At 33.9% G+C, this 25,518-nt stretch overlaps 4 protein-coding genes, 1 non-coding gene and 1 pseudogene across 6 annotated transcripts; all 6 read right to left on the bottom strand.

Annotated features, from left to right (window-relative positions):
• Nucleotides 1-3,368: 3,368 nt before the first annotated feature.
• On the bottom strand, nt 3,369-4,228 carry LOC123920539 (MLO-like protein 4). The gene is made up of 3 exons (XM_045972820.1): nt 4,094-4,228; nt 3,914-3,974; nt 3,369-3,799 (listed from the first exon to the last, which is right to left on the bottom strand). The coding sequence occupies exons 1-3, from the start codon at nt 4,132-4,134 to the stop codon at nt 3,407-3,409; spliced, it is 495 nt and encodes a 164-aa protein (XP_045828776.1). The 5' UTR covers nt 4,135-4,228; the 3' UTR covers nt 3,369-3,406.
• A 3,500-nt stretch (nt 4,229-7,728) lies between these two features.
• Nucleotides 7,729-7,831, bottom strand: LOC123882642. Its single transcript, XR_006799953.1, has one exon. It is a non-coding gene; the product is annotated as a U6 spliceosomal RNA (small nuclear RNA).
• Nucleotides 7,832-8,265: 434 nt separating this feature from the next.
• Nucleotides 8,266-8,766, bottom strand: LOC123920540 (putative cell wall protein). The gene has a single exon (XM_045972821.1). The coding sequence runs from the start codon at nt 8,708-8,710 to the stop codon at nt 8,348-8,350; it is 363 nt and encodes a 120-aa protein (XP_045828777.1). The 5' UTR covers nt 8,711-8,766; the 3' UTR covers nt 8,266-8,347.
• Nucleotides 8,767-9,045: 279 nt separating this feature from the next.
• LOC123920490 (probable protein phosphatase 2C 52) lies at nt 9,046-15,782 on the bottom strand. Its single transcript, XM_045972752.1, has 7 exons — nt 15,649-15,782; nt 11,101-11,134; nt 10,704-10,814; nt 10,571-10,615; nt 10,243-10,360; nt 9,928-10,151; nt 9,046-9,707 (listed from the first exon to the last, which is right to left on the bottom strand). The coding sequence occupies exons 1-7, from the start codon at nt 15,780-15,782 to the stop codon at nt 9,234-9,236; spliced, it is 1,140 nt and encodes a 379-aa protein (XP_045828708.1). The 3' UTR covers nt 9,046-9,233.
• Nucleotides 15,783-19,430: 3,648 nt separating this feature from the next.
• LOC123920534 lies at nt 19,431-22,205 on the bottom strand. Of its 2 annotated transcripts, none has more exons than XM_045972814.1 (9): nt 22,032-22,205; nt 21,326-21,496; nt 21,086-21,187; nt 20,824-20,982; nt 20,618-20,719; nt 20,357-20,512; nt 20,162-20,257; nt 19,969-20,051; nt 19,431-19,853 (listed from the first exon to the last, which is right to left on the bottom strand). In XM_045972814.1, the coding sequence occupies exons 2-9, from the start codon at nt 21,479-21,481 to the stop codon at nt 19,850-19,852; spliced, it is 858 nt and encodes a 285-aa protein (XP_045828770.1). In that variant the 5' UTR covers nt 21,482-21,496; nt 22,032-22,205; the 3' UTR covers nt 19,431-19,849. The 2 variants fall into 2 exon arrangements, with proteins under 2 accessions (XP_045828770.1, XP_045828769.1); XM_045972813.1 differs by having other exon boundaries at nt 19,997-20,051; nt 22,032-22,168.
• Nucleotides 22,206-23,831: 1,626 nt separating this feature from the next.
• Nucleotides 23,832-25,518, bottom strand: part of LOC123920488 — a 42,120-nt pseudogene continuing 40,433 nt past the window's right edge.

Genomic DNA, 25,518 nt, shown 5'->3' with positions numbered 1-25,518 from the left:
GGAGAGAAAGAAATAGAGTGAGCGGAAGTCGGAGGAGAGAAATACAGAACAGTCTCTCACGAAGAAGACGACGACGACGACATGGGTCGTGTTCTCAAACGGTATTGGAAATCAATTTAGGGTTTCTTTGAAATTCAATTTTTATCTTTATTTTCTTGACTCAATAACGCTACAAAAAAACAAATAAAGAAAAGGACAAAACTTACATGCATTTCCATACATGCATTTCTTACTTTTCCTCTCACAAAGAGGTAGTTTTTTTTATTAAAAAATAATTTTCTTTTATTTTTTCAAAATGAAAAAACACAAATAACCACCTCTTTGTGAGTGAAAAAGTAAGAAATGCATGTATGGAAATGCATGTAAGTTTTGTCCTAAAGAAAATTTTGATATTCCAAATTTTTTTGATTTTCCATTTATTTTTAAAAATCCCTAAAAATTTAGTGTTAGATTCTTTTAATCTCCATTAGGTAAACAAAAAATAGGAGAGTCATCGGACCATTTGACTTGTTTTATTAACTAGGGTTTTACCCGTGCTTCGCACGGGTGGATTAAATTTAAAATTAGATTTTTATAATATCAATGATAAGAATTTTGGGAGATTAAAAATTAGACTAAAATTATGATGTATCATTGAAAATATTTTTGTATAATTATTTTATGATAAATATTTTGACTATTAGAGATGACAATGGGTAAGGTATGGTAAGAGTACTATGATACATATTCTCATACCCGCACGTTGAAAAAATACATGTCTCCATTCTCATACCCGTTTGGGTAACAATCTTTGTACCCGTGTCCAGGGACGGACATAAGGGGGGGCAAGTAGGGGCTGAGACTCCCCCTCTTGTCGTATTTTTTTTTTGATACACTTGTTCTAGATACATATATACACATAAATTGATATTTGAGAGATGTGTTTAAAGATTAGTAACTACCTTTTGGTGCAAAACATGTACCCACAACATAGTAATTGTAACAATTTACTTTAAAATATTTTGATAATATATATTATACATTACTAAAGTCCAAATTTAATTAAGTTAGTTCTGATTATTTGCTACAAGTGAGAGATTATTTTCTGCTATGAAGATTGTGAAAAATAGGTTGAGAAACAAGATAGAAAATGAATTTCAAACTAATTATGTGATTACTTACACCGAGAGAAGAATTGCTAAAAAATTTAATACAAATTCGGTTGTAGATGAATTTTATGATATAGAGCAATGTCGTGTACAATTTAGATAAACAATGTGATGTATTTTTTATTGAGTATATTTAAATATTATTATAATTTTTATTTACTTAATATTTATTATTTAGTTATTCCGGCCTCCCGTTTTATAGATTTATGGATCCGTCCCTGCCCGTGCCCATACCATATGGTACCTAAGTATCCATATCATACCCGTTACCCGCATTTTTACGAAAAACTTATCGATCAATTATAAAATATCACATAATTTTAAGAGAATTAAAAAAAATTAAGAGATTTTAATGTCGACTAATGAAAATTATAAACAAAATCATTACCAACCTCATGCTAAAATTCATATATTTGTTGATATATTCACATTGAGTTTGCATTATCTTATAAATAAACATTTTTATTAAAAAAGTATAAGGTTTAATAGAGTTTTATTTTTTAAAATTGATATACATATATTATTATATAATAATATAAATAAAATAAATAGATATATATTATGTGGGTACGTGGGTATGTGGTGGGATATAAAATAAATTGATATACATACTCGCACTCATACCTGCTCATTTTTATGGGTAATTACTCATACCAATGCCTGTATCCAAATGTGGGTTTTACTCTACCCGTTGCGGGTATTTTTTCCGGGTGCCCACTGTGGATGGGTCAAATTTTCATCCTTATTGACTAATCATATTTAAGAGACACGTAGTAAAGAAAATACACAATATTTTTTAATAATTATTGACTATAATTTGTTTTGCAACTATAATAAAGAAAATACACAATTTCTTATTAAAAAAATACACAATTTTTGTTTTTTAATGTAGAGCTGTTAAAATAGACTAACTTGTTTGGTTGTCTTGCCAAACCCGAATATATATAGAGTTTGAACCTTAAAATATTAGCCCGATTCTTCTTTATGGCTTTTAGCCCGATCATAATATTCAGTTTAAAATACGGGCTAGCCCATATGGGACACATGTAGCCCGTTATTCGTATAAAACAAAAAAAAAAATATTTAAGTTTTTGAATATAAGATAATGCATTATCTTATATCTTTTTTCCCTATAATTTCTTTTTTTTTTTCAAGAAGTTGATCTGAGAAGTAAAATTTTCGTTGCAAATATATTTGTTATTTGAATTTTATATGTTTTCCCTTTTGTAATCACAACATAAACCTAATCGGTCTCTTAAAATATGATGGTTTAAATATCAACAAATACAATGGTTTAAATATAAACAAATATTAATCAGTCTATTAAAAAATAAAAGCTGAATATTTTTTGGGTTTCAAAAAGTTTAAGAATTGTATCCTAGTACAAAGTTAAATAAATAAATAAAAAATCAATTTATTAACTTTAATATTAAGATTGATTATTGACTCATTCTGATTAAAAGGAAATCCTAATCATAGAATGTAACTAACAGTATGTTTTCATTTTGTTCATAGTATTCATATTTGTGGAATATTTATTTACTTTCATACATCTTTTGCATGACTTGTTTGTGCAGTTGATTCAAATTTGTTCTTTCTGTAGCCTTTCTATTTTGTGTTGGTTGGTTTGTGTTTCTTTTTTTATTTTTTCCAGTGACGATCGAGTTGTGCTTTTGCCTCCGATGAACGGTTGTGGCAGCGACGAGTCTCTTCCTTCCGGTGACAGCCGATTGTGTATGTGAGTGGATAAACTGATAATTTACTTTTTGAATTTGATGATGTTTATGTGTAGGATTTGATTTCCAAAATGTTGGGGGATCAATTTTCTATGGCTTTAATAATTCAATATATCATTTAAAATTGAGACATGTACTATCTAATTGTCTATCGTCAAGTGGTTAACGAGTTTTACTTAATTACCAACGGTTTGGAAGAAATCGCGTTTGAATTTCATCTAGAGAAATCGCTGGTCAACATTACTTATTTTCCGGCTGAGCTCGGAGCATTAGAGTCCCTTTCCCCTAAGAACAAGAGGGTTAAAGATAAAAAAAAAAAAGAGGGAAGAAAACAACGAGAAAAATACAGAGAAATATTCCAAATTTTGGTGCTAAATTTATTACTTCTAATAGTGATATATATATATATATATATAATGTACATCTATACTTCATAGCGATTAAGAATGATTTGCACATCTATACTATACTTTAGAATTTCAACTTGTTATGCAGTAGGACTTATATAAAACAAAATATTGATCATGTTTTGTGAAACAAATCAAGAAGAGTCTCAACTTTAGCTTCCTCTCCGTTGTCAACATTATTGTAATGTGAATTAATATGTACGGATTCTGACAAATCGGTTGAATCATCGAGGTTGTTTGAAGTCAGAAAATTCAGCTGGTCTACTGAAGTTACTGTCATCTGATTCAAAGACTCTAAGTCTAAGGAAGTTGTTCGAGTTAGAGTGCCAGATACCACTGTTATCTCATCCCTCTCATCGATTGTTGATCCCAGGGAACATATTGATCTAGCGGTATGTGAATGCAGAGAATGATCATGCTTAGATTTCTGTTTTACTCTCTTACACCAACTGTGTAAGGAATCTCTAACACTCTCTGTCACTAGAGCCTTCTTACATCGCGATCCCATCTGCAGTAAACAATGATGAATATGATAATCAAATAAATTTACTTAGGTCACATTGTTGTTGGAACAATGTTACAAAATATGAGAGTAAGGATTTCTTAGAAAGTTTAAGCTAACCTGTGAAACTATCACATTAAGGGGCACTGTCATATAGCTACACCAGAACTGAACAAAAACTCTGCAAAACAAGTTTTGAAATGAGAAAATGTAAGAGAATCCAAAAATTTAAGTATTGTAGAATCTCGAAAATTAGTCGATAATGTAGAACAAAGAATTCGTGAGAGAGATGAAACCTACCCACATGTCAGCCGAATGATGATCATATAATGGTGTCTCATGAAGCATGATTGTTCTTTAAATCCCCACTACACAATAGACATGCAATTTTGTTTTAACAAAGATTGCACTTAGTATATTAGTTCATGTAATGGAATAGATATAGGCATATAGATACATTCTTGAATTTAAATTTGAGCGGTCTACACAAAAACAGCTTCATAAAACAATACAAAAGTGTAGCCGCCCCATTTCTCAAAAAACCCTAGTTTCTCTTCTTCTTCATCCACCAAAAGAGGGGTGGTTTTAGGGTTAATTTTTTATCCAAAATCATCCCTTCAAATTGTTTTTTCCTTTCTTTGTTATTCAAATAAGTGATTTTCACATCTATTTAATTTTTTTCGTGATTTTCTGTTTGTGGTCGTCTTGTGCAGCGTTGTGTTTGTAGTCATCTTGTGCGGCGTTGGGTTTATCGTCGTTTTGTGCGGCGTTTGTTGGTTTTTCGTTTTGGTACCATGTTTCGTTGATTTAAATTGACATATCCTCCTCAACTCATTACAGATCTGATGAAGACTTGGACATCTACGTTGCAGATCCGAGAATATGAAGATTTCAGTTACATTTATTTTGTCATATTTTTAGGCACTTTCATGATGCCGTTGTCTGCTATTAACCTAGGTGCTGCTGTAGATTCACCTTTTTCAGTTTTTAACGATCAAATTTGTAATGATCTATGTATGTTTCAATTTGAATGAATGAATATTTACTTTTAGTCAAAAAAAAATAAATTTGAGCGGTCTAATTTTAATCATATGACTTTGATGCATTGACTTATCATAATCGACTGCACTCAATTCATTTTCTTAGTTTGGGTATAGAGTAGTACAGTTGACTTCACTTTGAGAGCGTGGTCTTTCTTTTTAGACTTGGTATATATATAGTCCAACAATTAACTAAATTAAGAGAAATAAATTACATCGTTCATTTAATGGAAACCTATTTAAAGTTAGAATTTTACTCTGTATTAACTAACATAACATGTGAAATCTCAATGAGAGAATTCAAACTTTACTCTTTTAAAATAATACATTTTAAGATCTCAAATCTTCATCAGCTAATCAACTTATGTGGATTAGTGTGGTCTCTTAGTGGTCTCAATTTTGGAGGATTGTTATGTTAATGCTACATTATACATTGGGTGCACCCTCAATGGAATGGAGAGAAGAATTAAGGAACAATGATTAATCTTGGTGAAGGGGTGTGACCCTATGAGAGTGTGATTGAGAATTGGATACTTCTCGCAATTCTGATAAACCGACTCCGTCTCTCGAGGTTCATCCGCCACCCATGAGAGGTCGGCTCGGATACGAATTAATGAGGACGACTGTTGATCTATAAACGCGAATTGACTTTGAGATCCCTCAGCCATCTAAAAGAAAACCTGAAAAAGCAGAGGAAGGAAAAATGAATTCGACATTCAAATCCACCCTTCCACCGCCAAATCAAGTGAAAGGGCGAGGATCTCAACAAAAGACTACGTGAAAACTGAAAGGGATAAAATAATCTCTCCGGGCGCTAAGTTCATAAAATAACCGAGCGCGAAACGCATGTGATGCTCGACACTGTTCTAAGCCAAAACCCAACCGTCAGTTGGTGAAAACAGCGATTTCTCGCCTGAAAACCGCGAAAAACCCCTATTTTGGGGGGAAAAGGGTGCTAATCACCATCTACAACCTTCAAAAAGACTACCCAAGCTACATGAAAAATACACTACAACCTCCTACCGCGCGAACTATCTACACAATCACAGTAAAATCCAAAGCCAAATCTTCAAAGATTAACAAGGATAAAACACTTACTAAACAAATCCACAAAACACAAAAACAAACTCAAAATAACAAATCCAATTCCAAATAAAAAGCAAAACATCAAAATAAATCTAAAACCAAATGAAACAAACCTTAGTATCAACAAGAACCATTTCAACCGAAGTAGAATAAAACAACCTCCCCGTGTTCATACCCTATAGGTACCTAAATCCTCATACCCGTATCCGTTACCCGCGTTAGATAACTTAAAGTGATTAAAAAGACATTGAAAACATTGTATTTTCCCAAGTGGGACACAAGTAGCCCGTTATCAGTTTACTTATGGAAATTAAGACGACAAGACCAAACACTTATAGGAAAAATCAAATTACTTTGCTACATATTTTGAACCCAATTCATGAAGACAAGACCAACAACAAGTTCAATTTCTCACAAAATGTCTTATCAATCCAACTAAAACTTTTTAATCCAACTAAAACTTTTTAATCCAACTAAAACTTTTTCCTATATAGTTAACAATATACTCATATGCCTCTTTCTCATCGGCAACAGATCTGGAAACACTCTTCCTCTCCTTTAGTATTTTGAAGAGAAGTAAATATGTTCGTAAGTGCTCATTGAAACTAAGGTCTTTTCTATCTTGAATTGGGACACCATCCTCTCATCATATATTTCTCTTATAAAAAATTATTTCGTATTTGACTTTTGTTGGCTTTCACCATCGGTTTAATCTGGTTCGAGGGTCAGTTCTGGCATCAAGTGAGAAAGTAAAACTTCTATTTGTGATCAAAACATGCAATAAACACAAAATACAAAGCAAAGATGGTAGAAGTGCTAGAACGAATATCTACTTGAGGATCTCCAGCTGCATACAATATAGAAGAAATTTCAGTTTTATCATTGAAAGGTTATCTTATCTTATATCCCCTATAATAGCACTTCCCTCTTTCATCTCTAATCATAACTTTATTTCATTTCATTGTAAATTAGTATTATCAACACCCCCTCCCCCATTATTAATTGTTGAAGCTTATTTCAAGTACTATCATCTTATACAATTACAGGAATATGCATGTGAGAGTATTGATAGGTGATGTAATGCAACTTAAATTATACAAATGATCATCCCCAAGGTGGATTACTGGTTCAACAGAAGCTATTATATATGCCTTTGGAATTGATGCAATTTACCACAACAACTGTTCAAATTCCTTAACATGTGTAGACTCGAATGCTACTTAACATGTTAAGTGTTAACCATTTCATTTGAGTAAACAAAAATCCAAATCCGCAAAACGGGGAACACGGTGATCCAACACAGTATTTACATAATAAATAAATTATGTTAGCAACACACACCTGTTCAATAAATATATTAGATCTTTAGCAAAATAGTACGTACAGTACAGGGTTGATACAATTACCAACTGAAACTACCAGCAAATAGTTACAACAATAAATCAACATTGGAGCAAGTATACCATAATCTTAACCAACACAAAACATTGCCTATATAATGAATGACATTCCTAACTAACAATGAATACCTAAATTAAATACACAGAAAAATTTCCCAACAGAGGCAATACCATAAGAATAATAGCTAAACTCATATTATTTATTAATTAACCAAATCATTGGAGGCTATAAAATAGGGTTCCAAAAATATGTTACCAATTTAACTATCAGAAAATTCAGTTGAAAACTATATAGTAAACCAATTTAATAGACAGAAGAGAAGACTAAACTAAAATGAAACTGTACATAATAATTATAGAATAAAATTTTGTATGTAGCTTTAACCAAATCAGGACAACAATTTAACTATACAATTTTGACCATTTCTCGATTTGTGTGTGTCATCCTTGCGCAGGGGCCATGCTAATCTTCTCTGTATCGTTCCAATTTTATCGGATGTCCCCAAGGGGACAAACACTACCGTTCTATGCTTCTATATAAACACCGAATTAGGCGTAAATGTGGTCGATGTGGGACAAGCGAACGAACACTTCTCAAACATTTGGGTGTATGCAAGATGCATCTACTATCTCATTGAGCTGATGTGATTTTCATTTCAGATTAAACCAAATTTTGTTCATATCCCTCACTCTATAGAATTAAAGAAGATGAGCAGCAACTGGAGTTGCGTAAAGAGCAACTCAATCTCCAAGTAAAAGATACATTACAGAAGTTAGCATCTTTTGAGGAAAAACCTTGGGCTATATGTACTACGCCGATGACATTGATGACTTGAAGAAAAAGCTCAGTGGATTTATTAGTGTTTAGGCTTTAAAAGTCAGTCATGTACCATATGATTTTCTATACTGTATTTGTTACAGAAATAGTAATGTGTGTTTGGTTTCATAATTGTTTCGGGTAAACAATTATCTCGTAGCAATGCTTCTCATTGTATGAATAATGTATGATGGTTCATAATTGAGCAAATTCAAGGATGAACTGTTGCTGGAAGTGGAACTGCGCCACCACTGCCAGGATTTGGAACCTCGACACCAGGATTTGGCACAAAGGTGTCGTCACCACCTGGAACATAGCTTCCACCAGCTGGTGCTAATCCTGGTCCTGATTCTGCGCCGGCGCCATTTGGTGGAGTTTGAGGTGTATAACCAAACCAAGGTGGCAACATTCGCCCGAAGCCTGGAATCCCATCAAAATGGAAAAACCACTGAGGCTCTTTCTTATCATCGGTGTTTGAGTTTTTCAGAATAATATTGTGTGCTTGGCAAGTAGTGTTAAGCAGCATATTGTTGATGAGAATTAGTGCAAGGAAAAAGGAAGCTTTGTAAGCCATTTTATCACAGGTCTTTTGAATATTGAAATAGTTTTTTGTGTTTGAAACTATAAGAGAGTGGCCGAGTATTATATAGTTCCTTGTTCTGTTGTATTTGGTGTCAAAATTTACGGTGAGTTAATTGTGTCTTGCACAATGGAACTAACATGGCATTGAACCTCTCATTTGTTGGTTGATATTTTGTGACTCAGTGAATTGCAGTACACTGCATTCTTTAAATGGTAAGTGTCATTTTGGCCTCACTTTTATTACATGCTATCTGTGGAAGAATGTTACCAATAGTTATAGCGGCCACTAAATGAAGCTTTCACATGGCTCAGTCATGTTTAACTATCTGAAGAAAACTATGAATTGCTTCTAGCTTCATTCTTAATGTCGGTCGGCAGACATATTTATTGTTTCGTTGACACTAATTAATCGTCGTTTACTACAAGTAATTAACCAAATAAAAAAATAATCCTTTTTGAATTCATTGTGTTGATATAGGCATTACAACAAAGAGTTCGAACTGAATAAACAGATTTCAAGAGTTAGGCTTTTCTTCAGAAAATCTAGGAAGTTGTACCAGTGAGTTTACTCGGGTGACACCTTCTAGAGCTAACCAGTTTTGATCTTCAGCTGTTGATGTTCCATCTTCAACATCAACAGATTCTCCTCCTACACATTTCTCAATTTCTTCTGAGGATCTAACAGTGTAGTTCCTTCGCAAAGATGGCTCGGACTTTTGACCTTCGTCCAACTCAACTGGATTACTCAAATCGTTGTTATTCTGGATGGTTGCAGAAGAATAGCATTGTTCATCACAATCAGATTCTTCTGAGTTGATTTTCCCATCCAAAAATAGGCACAAAACAGCACAGTCGTCCATTTTTGAAGTCGGATATTTATGTTTCCACTCTCGTGCGGCAGATTCCACTATAACCCTCGCTGCTGATGATCGATTCGGTGCTGATGATACTATCTCCACCACCTCTTCATTGCTCAAAACATCCCAGATCTGCACAAACACCAAAAGATGATACAAGGTTTGAGACGTAACATTAAACTTCTAAAAAGTGTCATTGTTCATTACTGATCTAAAAATTTGCCTCTGCTAATTACATGTCTTATTTCACTTTTCACAACATGACTTAATTATTTAAACAATTTCTGAAATAGAAAAAACAAACAAACTGAACAATCAAATAAACAGTAGATGTGAAATTGAAATTTCTTACCCCGTCCGAGGCAAGAACAATGAACTGGTCTTTGTCTGTGAGAAGCCGGTGCGTAAATTCAGGTATAGAAATGACACCATACTCCTTCAAGCAAAAATCTCCGAATGCTCTAGCCATTGCTAATCCTGGTGCATCATCATAAGGTAACCACACCTTAGGAACTTCTGGTTCATCTTCCAATGCAAATACCCTACCTTTGCACTTCTTAATACTTTCTGCTTCTCCTATAAGAGTATTCACATCAAAATTTGAAAAGTTAACAACAAGCTAAAAAACATGAACAGAAGGGGTCAATGATGATTTCATTAGACTTACTTGGCAAATCAGGTTTCAAATCAACGGTCAGCTGAATCGCCACCATCGAGTCATTGCTATCCTTAGATCCCATGATTGCTCTTGAATCACCAATATTTCCCATGAACAAATTTGAACCCTGAAAAAGCGAAGAAATTAACGGTTCAAGGATAATCTTGTAAACTGGACCAATTTGTACTCTCTAAATCTTGAGCTTGATTAATAGAAGCAACCAATGATACAATACAGTATATATTATCATTACCCTAAACCCTAAAAACAAATAAATAATAAAAATTATATGTTCCTTTAAACATTGAAGATTAAGGAAGATGAAAAATTTACTAACCTGATATTCTGCAGTTTCATATGCCACAACCAGCACTTGTTCATTCTTACCAGCAGATCAAAAAACATGGTAGTTGGTCATTTTACCCTAAACAAAACAACACAAAAATCAGATTAAAAAAATTATATGTCACTGGTGTTGGAGCAACAGTAAAGAAAGACAAGATGTAGCAAAATCCTTCATCCAACTTCTGCTGAAATAAATACAGCATCTGTCTTCGAACTGTAGCTTGAACCTTGTAGCCCTATATCAACAAAATCAAATCATAACCACAAAACACACCAAGAAAACCAAAAATCCATACACCAAATCCAATGGAAAAACAAGAACAAGCTCAAAACAAAACAAACCCAAACACAATCAAAAAACAAAACATCAAAACAAATCCACAAAACACAAAAACAAACTCAAAATAACAAATCCAATTCCAAATAAAAAGCAAAACATCAAAATAAATCTAAAACCAAATGAAACAAACCTTAGTATCAACAAGAACCATTTCAACCGAAGTAGAATAAAACAAAACTCACCTTGTATGCACAAATAGGTCGGACATAAACTCCTCTGCAAAAACAGGGCAAACATGAAGAAATATGAGAGATAAAAATGAGCATAGTCAAAAAACAAAACATCAAAACAAATCCACAAAACACAAAAACAAACTCAAAATAACAAATCCAATTCCAAATAAAAAGCAAAACATCAAAATAAATCTAAAACCAAATGAAACAAACCTTAGTATCAACAAGAACCATTTCAACCGAAGTAGAATAAAACAACCTCCCAAAGCTTAGAAATCTGGATCTTGAACCTCCAAAAGCTTAGAAATCCGGATCTTGAACCCCCAAGCAGTTCTCCCAGGGACAACATCGGACAAACAATCAAACCCAGACCTAAAAGCCATCACCGATTGCATAGCAAAAACGAATACAGGAAGAAACAAAAAGAGGAGAGAGTGAGATGATGAGAAAACCACCAGAAACCAACCCACATATATAGCCAAAACGAGGACGAACGACGACAAAGGAAATGGAAAAGGAAGACGAAAAAGCCTGCCGGACCAAAAGGTGAAAAGGAGCCGAGCAAAAGCCTGGCGGCCGTAAAGGCAAAAAGGGAATCGACATGGCACGCGATTTGGAATGGTGAACAGGAGCAGAAATCCCAAATTTGTCGATCTACAGTGCCGCTTTGAGCGTATCGGACTGTAAGTATTATTGATTTGACGGCAATAAGAGAACAATAAGCATGCTTTTAAAGTCATCTTTCACCTATGATTTTTAAAATTTTTATGGTAATAATGCATGACATATGTTATTAGATAGTACTAATTTTTACTGTGAGACTCAAATTGCAGGTGACATTCAAGAATATTACATTCGAAACAAAATTAATATAACCGAATATCAATACTTTCAACAAAATGAAGAACTTAATTAATCAAGATATAATGAATTGAATTAAGGATATGTTTTAGAGCAAAATGAATCATTAGAATGTTAAGCATAAACATGCTTCATTAAACTATTGATCACAATACAAGCCCCTTATATAGGCCAACATACAATGCAAGTAACTAACCAACAAACTACTATGCTAGGACTATGCTCACGCGCGCGCCTCAAGCTTGCCATGCAGTTGCCTTGCAGGCTAGGCAACACTAAGACTACTTTACACAAAGAAAACTAAGCTTAAGTAAACACACAAAGTACATGACACCTGTAACGATCCAATATTTTATTTATATTCTTATTTTTAGTTTAATCTTTACAAAGAAAAATTTAATAAAATTATGACGATACCTGTTTTATTTTATTTAATAGAAACCTATTTTCCTTCATCATTTCAAGTTATCATCAAGTTTTATTCTTAACTTATTCTTTCCGAATTCAATTCATGTAAGTCCTCTTTTACGAGTCTTTCTATATCCTATTTATTTCGTGAAAAATCCAACTATTAACCTAATTTCATTTTCCTAGAGCTGCAATCATAGAATCACGTTCTCTCATTCGTCTACAGTCGGATCGTCGAATCGAACTTTGGAGTGTGAGTTATCGTATGTGCAATGTTGATGCAAATTTAAGCTAGTATAGTGATTGGAAGAAAGCACACAAGATAAGGATTTTTTCCCCGTACATTCATGCTACATAGGGATTTGTTGTGGAATGATAGTAAAACTTTTGTCGCTTAAAATGAACCCAAAGGAATCGACTTATAAAAAGAAACAATAATAATAAATAGATAATACTTGTTATGTGCAATAAATACGTCGTGTTGTTATGCTTGGATTCAATTATGATCAAATGCTCTTTGTGTTGTTCTACATGTTTTGGACTTAAGTTTTGTGTGGGTTTCTTCATTGTATTATTTACATATAAATTCACCATTCGATATAAGAATAGTATGCTGTGTAAGTTCGTGTGATGATTATGGTTGGAAGACTTCTTTATTGCTCATTGGTAAAAATAAGGGAAATATAAATAAAAGTGTAGGGAGGAATAGTTATGTCGCAGGTTAGATTGGTCTTGTTAAGGAAGTGGTGTTTCATGCATCATGATGTGTATACCCGAGTCTGTATAGGTAGCCTGTGACCTGTGTGGTTGGTTCACTTTTAGCCTGTGTTGCTGGTTCACTTTTAGCTTGTGTGACTGGTTTACTTTTAGCCGTGTGGCTGGTTTTTCTCATTGCTATGAGATTTATTATCCGGATCATTAGTATTTCATATAGGGTTGTCTTAGTCACATTGCATTCCATATAGAAAATAATTGCGATCGTTGCTTCTCTTATTTCATTTGATTTTGCCGTGCAATTTGTATATGTGTACTCTATCACCCAAAAGTTTTTATAATAAACTAATAATAATATTTTCGATAAGGTGAAGTGTTTTGTTATTATTTTATAACATTTTCTTGTGGTGAGTATGATTCAATGTGGATAAGGAAATTGACCCTTACAACCAACATTTTAGGTACTCAAGGATAAATCCATGATTGAACGTGATGCTTGAAGCGCGTACGAACGAAGAAAATTAGGTTTTTGTAAATTGAGAATTTTATGTAATAAATAATTCGTTGTTATATTTCCTTCCGCTAGAAATTTTCAAACTATAATTCATTTTTAAATAAGTGTATATTTCAATAAATTTCATTTCAAATACTTTTATAACTATTTTATTTTATGAAAAGAAAGAAAAATAGCCGTACGTTTTATAATTAAGAAAAATTCTAACTAATATTTTGGTTAAAAATGTGGGATGTTGCAACACCTAACACACACTCCCCAAGATTGAACATTATTGAAAGATCATTTTACTGATTCTAAGGTGCACAAGCCCAATGTCTTTATTTCTGCTGAACCCTACAAAATTCAATGTCTTGGTCTTGATGTCTGCTACTTGTTCAAAGGATGAGCAGTGAACTAGTTGAACAACTCATTCCTTAGTTAAATCTCTCAGGAAATGGAACCTGGCATCTATATGTTTGCTCCTACCGTGCATCACAGGGTTCTTTGACAGTTTGATTGATGAACTGTTATCACACTATATGGTAATGCAACTATTCTTCCTTGTGTCAATTTGAGCCAATATTCTAGATAGCCAGATTCCTTGACAAACACTACTAGCTGCAGCAATGAACTCTGCCTCAGTGGTAGACAATGTCACAATTGGTTGCTTCTTTGATGACCATGAAACTGCCTTTGAACCAATCATGAACACATATCCTGATGTGCTTCTTCTATCATCAATATCTCATGCATAGTCAGAGCCAGACCAGCCAACCATTTCATCTCCTTTGCCTCTTTCATACTATAAACCATGACTAATAATCCCTTTCAAGTATCTAAGTATTCTTTTTACAGCAACCACATGAATCTCAGTAGGTCTTTCCACATATCTAGCCACTAGTAGCAAGATCAGGTCTAGTAGCAAGAAGGTACATCAAACATCCTACCATTTGTTTATAGACAGTTGCATTGCTTCCTTGTCTTGCTTCATCTTTCTATAGTCTATTGCCAAGCACAATTGGTTTGGTTACACTATTGCAATCATACATCCCAAATCTTTGTAATATTTCAACAGCATATTTTTGTTGATGCAAGAAAATTCCATTATTGTCCTGCTTTACTTCCACACCAAGAAAGTACCTCATTTTGCCTAGATCTAGTAAGTGTGAGATCATGATCCGAGAATCGCATTTGATCCATCTAGAGTACCAACATACATCCTCTAATAGCTTTGTCTCGCGGTGGTTATTTTAGCGGTTGAACCATATGTCGTCTACCAATAAACGTTTCAAGATGCTCCCGATATAGATCTACCTGCGACATACTCATAGTGGGATAACACGTATTAGCACACAGGAGTGACTCATTATATCTCCTTCAAGTTCCCAGTCAACCTCAAAATTGTTAGATGATTCATGTTTGTATCAAACTTACATCAATCAGTAAAACAACTTGGTACTGAACAACATGCTCGAGGCTATAAAGCAAACAGTGCAAGAAAACTTGCAGCACAAGCAATTGCAAACTTAATGATTTCGTTTTTGGTACTAAGTTGTTAAAAATGAATTGGTTCTTATACGTTGATTTCTGATTCTGAAAAATTATTCACTGATTCTTAATTTTGTTTGCCCGATTCTTATCTAATTTGTTGCTATTGTATGTATATCGCATTTTTAAAGACAGTTTTATCACATGGAAATTAAGAATGAAAAAGTTGGAGATGACGTGATTGAGATAGAAACTAACAAATTTGGCAACCAAATGTTATTTAAGAAGAAAGGATACTCTCATTATGATAAACTTTGTATAATTTTTGTTGACGCAATTGTCTCTCTGATAAAAATCACAACGCTTCTATTAACATTCATTCAATATGTAATGATGAGAATGTACAAGAAAATGACATTGATCACGAAAATGTTAGATTTATCTTTCTCAACTCCACAAACAGGGTAAAAGTGTCAAAAGAACGAAAATATACATTTGTCTGAAGTTAACAGCTAATGAAAAGTTCAGTTCACAGGACATCACATCATCATTGTCTTCATCGATGCTTAGAATTATTCTGCTTGTCTTACTCTTTGTCTTCTGGAAGTGGAACAGGAACTGGAACTGGAACTGTAGAACCCTTTGTTCCCAATATCTTTTGGCATGCTCTAAAACCAATAAAATAGAACACATTCATTAGACTTGCCCTAGAGATAAAATCCATGGATATAATGATTAAAGTGTTCACTAAATCAGTGTTGTCAATCACAGATTGTGGAAAATAACAATTTGTTCAAAGTCTGCTACATTACAGTGGGATTTGGACTGGACGGTTCCTATTTAAACATTAATATTAAATTTTCATTATCAAATCATGATTGTTTAATCTTAATCGGATGATCCTAAAGTTGCTAACTGCATACAGTCACTGATTTGTGACTGCATAGAGTCCAGGTCCGTTACAGTGCTATAATGCACCTATTTGACAACACTTTGTTCAAATTGCGCTATGCTATAGCGCTGTGATAGCTGCTATTTGACAAAATAAGTATGTAGTGTTTCTTCATGTCCTTCATTCTAAAGCCATTTCTCAGCCACTTCGAGGCTCCTGGATATTTCATCCTTCTCTTGTTCACTTCCAAAATTACGGTATTCGTTTAAGAGCTATTCACAAATGCACAAATTATTAAACGCCGGTCAGTCAGTAAAGATGGAACATACACACATAAAGCTAGATATGAAATGTGTGACAAAACCATGTTTGCATCTTATTAAATTAAGCTAATGAACCCTATACCTTATTCCTAGTGTCGTAGACGAATGGCTCCAAAGTGTTCCTCTTGTTTTTGGTTAACTCCATTGCTACATCCTGCTGGATTAACTCGCGTTCTTTTTCTCGTGCTTCCACGAGTTCAGCACCGGTCATTCCTCCGAATATGGTCTCACTCACTGGTAAATTAAGCTTTCTTTTAGCTTTATCTTTTCCTGTACCATCCGACTGTAAGAAGGCATGATAGTACATAACACTTTATTTACTCGAATCACCAACATGAATCATATTGTGATAGACCGAGAGACATGTCATAAGATTCAACATTAAAAATGATCAGATAAAGTTTTCATTTTGAAGGATGATTTGCAAGATATCTCTATCATTCGATATATTCTGTTATGTTGCATTAAAGATAGGTGTTCATCAACAAAGTACTTACAGAACTATGTGGAGGTTCACTCTTCTGATTGATACTATGTTCATTGACATTTTGATCTGTCTCAGAAATGGGCTCAACATCCATTGCGTCAGAAATTGAATGATTATCACGCGTTGTAATAGAATCTTCAACATGATCCTCGATCAACTGAAGACAAATTAAAGGTTCATGTACATCACTAGATATCTTAGAAAACTGGTAATGTAATATTGAGAGATTAAAATTAGGCTTCTTACTTACCGTAGATGATTCGATATTGACAATGCCGTGCAGATTTAGTTGAAATATAACTTCAACTCCTGCCTTACTTCCATCGGAATCATGTAAAGGACCAATCTGAATAGAAGTGGCAATCAAATGCATAATCATATATACGAGTCTTTGAGTACTAAAAAGTGAAGTTTAAGACGACAAAAAAACTCAGAGGCGACACTACATGCCTTTCACAAGTTCTAAAGAACACATACCGTGTAGCAACTAATTTTAGGAGATATCCCCTTTGGTAATTCATGTAGAATAGGATAGAAAGCTTCTGTAACGTAAGAGCTTTAGAACTTGGAATCGGTTCACCTTTTGGGAAAGTCCAATAGAAAAAGAAGTAGAATCTTCGACCTGAATAAATAAGAGAAATTACATTAATTTTATGTATAACAATACAAACCAACATTTGGATTATAGATTGGAAGCTTCTATCTTATTATACAAAACTCCAGGGACTTGTCTTAATTCATAGAGAGATTTTTTCAACCTATAAACCATGTAGGAAAACACTTTTAACATCAAGTTGGAACACAAACAAGTTTCTTACTGCAGCAATAGCCAAAATAGTTCTAATGGTATCCCACCTAACTACCGGGGCAAATACCATGTTTTTGAGAATATCCTTTGGCTATTAATCTAGCTTTGTACTTTTCAACATTGCCGTGCTCATTGTACTTAGTCTTGTATATCCATTTAACTCCAATTTTCTTAGCTCCACTAGGCAATTTTCTTAGCTTCAATATTTTATATATTCGGTGGAATTTCAAACCATAGGATTACTCGGAAAAAAAAAAGTTTTTTTTATGGAAACAAACAAAAAAGTTTTTATTATTATGGAATTATCAAATTTTGTTTCTATTATCTATAATAAAATTCAAACAAATTCAATAGCTGTTGATTTTGACACTAAAAATATGGATTTTAACCAATAAGGAACAATTGTCTAGAGCAAAAAAAAAATTGGTGGAGCCTTTAATTAGACCACGATGTAGTTTTCATCATTTGTGCATCTCTTTCACCCAATTTATATGAATCACATGTTAATTTTCTGATTTCTATACTTTTGCTACCAATTTATATGACTCACATGTTAATTTTCTGATTTCTACCGTAGGTTTGCCTTATGTGTAGGTTATTCCTCATAAGCTACAAGATATTTTTTACTAATATTCAAATTTCATGTGTTATGATTTTTAGAATTACTTTCCCCTATGAAAAATGATTTAGTTATGAATATCAAAGGAAATCTCCCCAATGCTGAAATGATAATTTCTATCAGTCATAAATTGGTGATTAACAACGCAAGTCAAAAACAAAAGCGAGGAATGTGACACATAATCAAGATATTGAAAGGCACTACCATAAAATCAAGATAGTACAATTACGTCAGTTAACTTGATTTACTGAATTAGTCTTCGGTCATCTCGGGATGGTCTAAATTTTTTCGTCCTTACCGTGAATTGTTATATGTTTTAAATCTCAAATTATTTACACCTTACCATATTAGTCTTTGTATATTAATAGTAAGCTGTTTTAGGAAATTCCTTTCCAAGAGAGAAAACATACGACCTAAAATAGAACCACATCCGCACGCTAATATACAAAATGCAAAAAATACTTCTCATATGGCGGTAATTGATATATGAAACTCAATTTATTTTAATGCAATTTAACTTTTCTAGTCATAGCATTTTAGATTGATTACTCAAAAAGAGACTATACATTCTAGAAATTCAAACCAATCTATCAACCGAAGAACCCACTAATAGTAAGCTGTTTTAGGAAATTCCTTTCCAACAGAGAAAACATACGACCTAAAATAGAACCACATCCGCACGCTAATATACAAAATGCAAAAAATACTTCTCATATGGCGGTAATTGATATATGAAACTCAATTTATTTTAATGCAATTTAACTTTTCTAGTCATAGCATTTTAGATTGATTACTCAAAAAGAGACTATACATTCTAGAAATTCAAACCAATCTATCAACCGAAGAACCCACTAAGGATCTGATCAAAATCCTAAATAAATCACTACCAACAGACTCTAAACATGATTTTTGAATAATTTTACAAAGCCAATTCATTCAAAATCAATTTTCATCATCACAAAATCAAACATACACTTGGTGAACTGATTTTTGAATGCTCTATCTAGCCTAATAATCATACCAACTATACTTAGTTTGGCTGATTCCAATGATAAAACTGATCAATCAAACCTAATGAGACTAACTATGACATAATTAGTACTTAATTAAAATGGTCACATTTATTTTATTCCAACAAACCTTTGGCAATTTTGCGGAAATAAATCCTCTCCATTTATTTTTTCTCTTCTTTTACAAATGTCCACATATGTGATATGTAACACAAAGGCTTGACATAAATGAATCTGGTAAACATGGATGCATGGTTTAGAATTCAATTATGTAAGATTATTTGAATAATACATATATGGTTCATTAACTTCAATATCAGGTTCACAAACTCATGACAGATACACCAATCACCAATCAAATTCATGAGCTTTGAAATCCATTCTAATAAATTAAATGACTAGACCACATTTTCATATAATAAGTAGGAGCAAAGAACAAGGTTCCAAAAGGAAGCTGACAAAATCCATCAACATTTAACCAACTCACAACTTGCTATATTAATATCACACACATACCAACAACACTTTATCAGGGTCCAGCAATGTGAATTAAATTAACCTACACACCCTGTCCAAACTCAGGTATTATGAGAACAGTCTGTAGCAGCATTCATACTTCTAGAGAGACGTGCCCGAAGAATTTGTTCGTTTCTTATCTACAGGGAAAAAAAATAGTAGTTCTTAGCATAACCTTGAAATCAATACTATTCAGCTAAAAAGTAAAGGTCAATGTTTTTGTCTAGGCCAATTTGGGGAGACAAGAGACGGTACATATCGTAAAATGTCGCCACCGGTTTACCAGAATTGATTTGGGTTCCAGGTTGTTCATTGACTGTGACTTGTTGACTGCTTTTCTACAAGGAAAAAAAAAAGGACAGTTCTTAGCATAACCTTGAAATCAATATCCAACAGCTTTATAGAAAACAGCAACCAGTTCTTAACATAAACCATCATCTATACTTACCTGTCTTAGAAGTGTTGCTACTGCTGATCTAAAAGCTGGCTCCCCAACAATGTCTTTCATAAGCGGTGTAATATTACACTTGGGTATCTCACCTCTCTAGAACAAATGACACAAAAAAGTTAGTAATATGGCAACGCTTCGCACCCACAGTGAGGGAAAAAGAAATGATGGTGAAACTGGTTTGGGGTAACAGACCTGGCATTTTTTACCAAAATAGTAAAGGTCAATGGTTTTCTCTATGCCAATTTGGGGAGCCAGGAGATGGAACAGCTGATCAAATGTCAACACCACTTTACTAGAATTGATTTGGGTTCTAGGTTGTTCATTGACTGTGACTTGTAGATTGCTTTTCTACAAGTAAAAAGGAAATAACAGTTCTTAGCATAACCTTGAAATCAATATCCAACTACTTTATAGAAAAATCATGCACAACGCTGCATAAACCATCTACTCTACCTGTTCTTGCATTTGTGCCAATGATGGTGAAACCAGCTGCTCCTCCAAAATGTCTGTCATAAGTGGGGAAAAAGTAGACACAATGTCTGCCTGTTCATCTCTCTAGAACAAATGACACAAAAAGTTAGTAATATGGCAAAGCCTTGCACCACAAACTTCAATAATTTTTAACACATAAGAGATGGAAAAAGAAATGATGGTAAAACCGGTTTCTCGGATAAAGCTTGAATCTCATCGACTTTGTCTTGGTCATATGGCAACATGTTGAATAAAACTTGAAGTTCATTGACTGTGTCTGTGATTTGTAGATTACTCATCTGTTGTGTTGTAAACTGTTCATTGACTGGGACCTGACGATTTTTATTCTACAAGGAAAAAAAAATAAAGTTCTCAACATAAACATGAAATGAATATTCAACTGCCCTATAGAAAAATCATCAGCAACAGTGCATAAAACATCTACTCTACCTGTTGTTCGTGCAGTTGCATCGTTGCTGAATAAACCAGCTGCATTCCCACAATGTCTGTCACACGCGCGAAAAACCTAGACTTGGGTATTATTTCATCTCTCTAGAACAAATGACACAAAAAAAGTTAGTAATACAATAATGTAATACGGCAAAACCTTGCACTACAAACTTAAATAATATTTAACACAGAAGAGATGGAAAGAGAAATGATGGAAAAACCGGTTTGGGGGTAAGAGACCTTATATTTCTCGAATAAAGCTTGAATTTCATCGACTTTGTCTTGGTCAATATGGGGAAACAAGAAAGGGAACAACCGGTCATATGGCACCACAGGTATAGCAGGTAAACTTTCATTGACGGTGTCTGTCGTCTGCTGCGATGTAGATGAGTCCATAGTCTTTTAAACCAACTGCAGTCGTAGATATTAACATAAAAGAAGCATCTGGAGTTAGATGTTGGCATCAATATATGCATTTGGTTAAAGGCGTGAATTCATCTCAGCATCATTTGTTCAAAGTCTAAAACGTATAAGCACGACAAGGACAGACACTGGCACATCGATACCGCTAATAATTTGAAAAAACGACATGATTAAATGTAATCATAAGTGTCGGTGTTCGAAGACACATGTTTGACACCGGGGAAAGCCTAATCCAAGGAGTGTACGTGCGCTTCGTAGTCTAAAACATTTAAAACGTCCACATAATAATTAATAGAATTCAAATAATGATGCTTAGGGTTAGGGTAAAACGAAAAACACACACAAAATGAAATCAATAGTCAAAATCGAAAGACAATAATAAACATGAGCATTGAAATGTATAGAACCAAAACATAAATTGATATCAAATCCAAAAACAGAGAAGAAATTGAAGGCATGAAAAAATATAGGAAAAGAACGAACAAACGAACAAACAAACGAACGAACGAACGAAGTCACTCACATAAATTGATAAGCCGAACGCGATAAGGACCTTCGAATTTCAAACAGACGACGACACGAAACGGAATTTCAAACAGATTGAGACTTTAGTAGCGGTGGGGTTTTTCTTTTCTTCAACCTAATCTTCTTGCGTTTCAGATAAATAAATAAATAAATAAATATAAATACTACATGCATCAAACAAAGAAGTCTACTTTTCCGATTTTGACCCTCTCCTCCACATTTTTTTTTTTATTCTGATGTACCAAAATTATGATAGAGATAAGGAAAATTATAACGGTGTCTATATGGGGAGAAGTTATTATACATAAGTGTAATCCTTATGCATGGTACATAAGTCAATAACATCCATTAGATTGAGCATCCACATGTAATAATCCTAGCCAATCTCAACTCACACACTCACACCTAATCTCACACCCCCCAAATTTCTCACGTACCCCCCAAATTACTTGCGCACCCCCAAATTTCTCGTGCACCCCCAAATTTCTCATGCACCCCCAATTTCTCGCGCACCCCCCAAATTTCTAGCGCACCCCCCAAAATTTTTCACCCACCCCAGATGAATTGTGCGCCCAATTTTTTTTAACCCCCCATATTTCAAGCCTAAACCATTTTGCTGTGGGAATGGTTTCAAAAATATACACTCCAAAACCATTAAGTGCATAAGATGGTTTTGAAGTACAACCTATAATTAGAATCATAATTGTTTTTTTTTTGTACAATTATAATCATTATTTAAAACCAGTTAAATGGTTTCAGATAGTTATACACTAAAACCATTTGTATTGTAAAATGGTTTTATGTGTGTTTTTATGGTTTCAAAAATTCTGGAAACCATTATGCTGGTTAAATGGTTTCATATAGTTATACACTGAAACCATTTGTATTGTAAAATGGTTTTATGTGTGTTTTTATGGTTTTAAAAATTCTGGAAACCATTATGTTGGTTAAATGGTTTCAGATAGTTATACACTGAAACCATTTGTATTGTAAAATGGTTTTATGTGTGTTTATATGGTTTTAAAAATTCTGGAAACCATTATGTTGATTAAATGGTTTCAAATCACAATTATTGTTTGTATTCTAATTATAGGGTTGTACTCTAAAACCATCTTATACACTTAATGGTTTTGGAGTGCATATCTCTGAAACCATTCCCACAATAAAATGGTTTAGGCTAGAAATGTGGAGGGGACCAAAAAAATAAAATTGGGGGGCAAAAGTCATATTGGGGGTGTGCGAGAAATTTTGGGGGTGCATGAGAAATTTGGGGGTGCACAAGTAATTTGGTGGTGCATGAGAAATTTGGGGGTGTGCTAGTAATTTGGGGGGTGCACAAGTAATTTGGGGGGTGCACTAAGTAACTTATGCATGGTGCATAAGGATAGCTTATGTATAATAACCAATCCCGCCAAGTGTATCACATACAAAATGTTATGGAGGGATCCTACAATGGATGGGCTTGGATCACAATGGATATGGGCTTAAGAAGAACATCAATTTCTAACAAAAACTAGGGCCAGCTAATCCCTTGATCAGGTTGAACACAAGAGAAATAAGAAGAAAAAAAACCTTTGCCTCTTAAGTCTTAGACATCTTTATTTTTAAGAAACAGGAGGATTTGCGACACCCTAAAAAGGAAATATAATAAAAGGAAATGCAGGTAACAGGTACTGCTTGAGGCAGTTACAAATTTTATGAACAAAAATTATTCACAAATTGCGTGAAGTAGTTACTTACAAGAGCAAAGAACAAGGTTCCAAAAAGAAGCTCATAAAATCCATCAACATTTAACCAATTACTCACAACTTGCTATCTTAAAATCAGACTCGCACCAACAACACTTTAACGAGGTTAATGTGGAATAAATAACACCTAAAAACCCTGCTCAAACACAAGTATTATAAGAATGGTTTATAACAGCATTCGGACTTAAAGTTGCTGACTGCATACAGTCACTGATTTGTGATTGCACAAAGTCCAGGTCTGTTACAGTGCTAGCTAGTGTGCTATAACGCGGCTATTTGACAACACTTGTACTAAACAGTATATCGTGGAACAATAGCAATTTGTTCAAATTCCGCTATGCTATAGCACCGTGATAGCCACTATTTGACAACACTAATTGCATCAGATGAACAATGTGTCACACCAGCATGTGTATGATTCAGAACCAAGTGAATTATCATCTTAACACCTCACAATTATGCACTTATGAAAAGAAGAAAAAAAGAGGGTAAAATCATACTGTTTAATTCTCGTGTCCTGCTATCGATGTCCCTTAACCAAAATACTGGATCAGCGCTGTTAGGCAAAGCATCTTGATGTTGCCTCTTGCCTCTTAGCCATTTTTCTGCTTTGTTACAGTCTCCGATGATCTAAAACATGAAAGGTGTTAATTGAAAGCTGACATTAAGAGCTTTATCTCACCTATTTGTTATTGTACCTTTTCTTTATTTTCGGGTGGAATCTCATCTGAAGACATGCGATGCTCAACGATGCAACCTAATAATAAATCTCTTGTGGATTGCACTCTTGCTTCTTTGTCTTTGTACCGGTTATCGACTGGATCCACCGGCTAATATAAGGCGGAGAATGTTAACAAGAAGTATAGGGTAGGAAACATGAAGATTATTGAAGAAAATATAACCTGTTTTAGATCTCCGAGTTTTTCAAAATAAGTATGTATTGTTTCGTCATTGCCTTCATTATAGAGCCATTTCTCAGTCTCTTCGAGGCTCGTGGATATTTCATCCTTCTCTTGTTCACTTGCAAAATTACGCTATTCGTTTAAGAGCTATTCACAAATTCACAAATTATTAAACGCCGGTCAGTCAGTAAAGATAGAACATACACACATAAAGCTAGATATGAAATGTGTGACAAAACTGTGTCTGCATCTTATTAAGCTAATGAACCCTATACCTTATTCCTCGTGTCGTAGACGAATGACTCCAAAGTGTTCCTCTTGTTTTTGGTTAACTCCATTGCTACATCCTGCTGGATTAACTAACGTTCTTTTTCTCGTGCTTCCACGAGTTCAGCACTGGTCATTCCTCCGAAGATGGTCTCACTCACTGGTAAATTAAGCCTTCTGTTAGCTTTATCTTTTCCTGTACCATCAGACTGTAAAAAGGCATGATAGTAACATAACACTTTATTTACTGAAATCACCAATATTAATCATATCTGCAATCAAAACAATCTCAACAAGATAAAAATATACATAAACGATTATCACAGATATTTAAAATCAATCGTGATAGACCGAGAGACATGTCATAAGATTCAACATTAAAAAGGATCAGATAAAGTTTAGCTATATGAATTTTCATTTTGAAGGATGATTTGCAAGAAATCTCTAACATTTGATATATTCCGTTATGTTGCGTTAAAGATAGGTGTTCATCAACAAGGTACTTACAGAACTATGCGGAGGTTCACTCTTCTGATTGATACTATGTTCATTGACATTTTGATCTGTC

This window comes from Trifolium pratense, linkage group LG4 (assembly GCF_020283565.1).
Source record: "Trifolium pratense cultivar HEN17-A07 linkage group LG4, ARS_RC_1.1, whole genome shotgun sequence".
Classification (NCBI taxonomy): Eukaryota; Viridiplantae; Streptophyta; class Magnoliopsida; order Fabales; family Fabaceae; genus Trifolium; species Trifolium pratense.
Note: the sequence above shows the minus strand (reverse complement) of the source record. Positions and strands in the feature narration are given on the sequence as shown.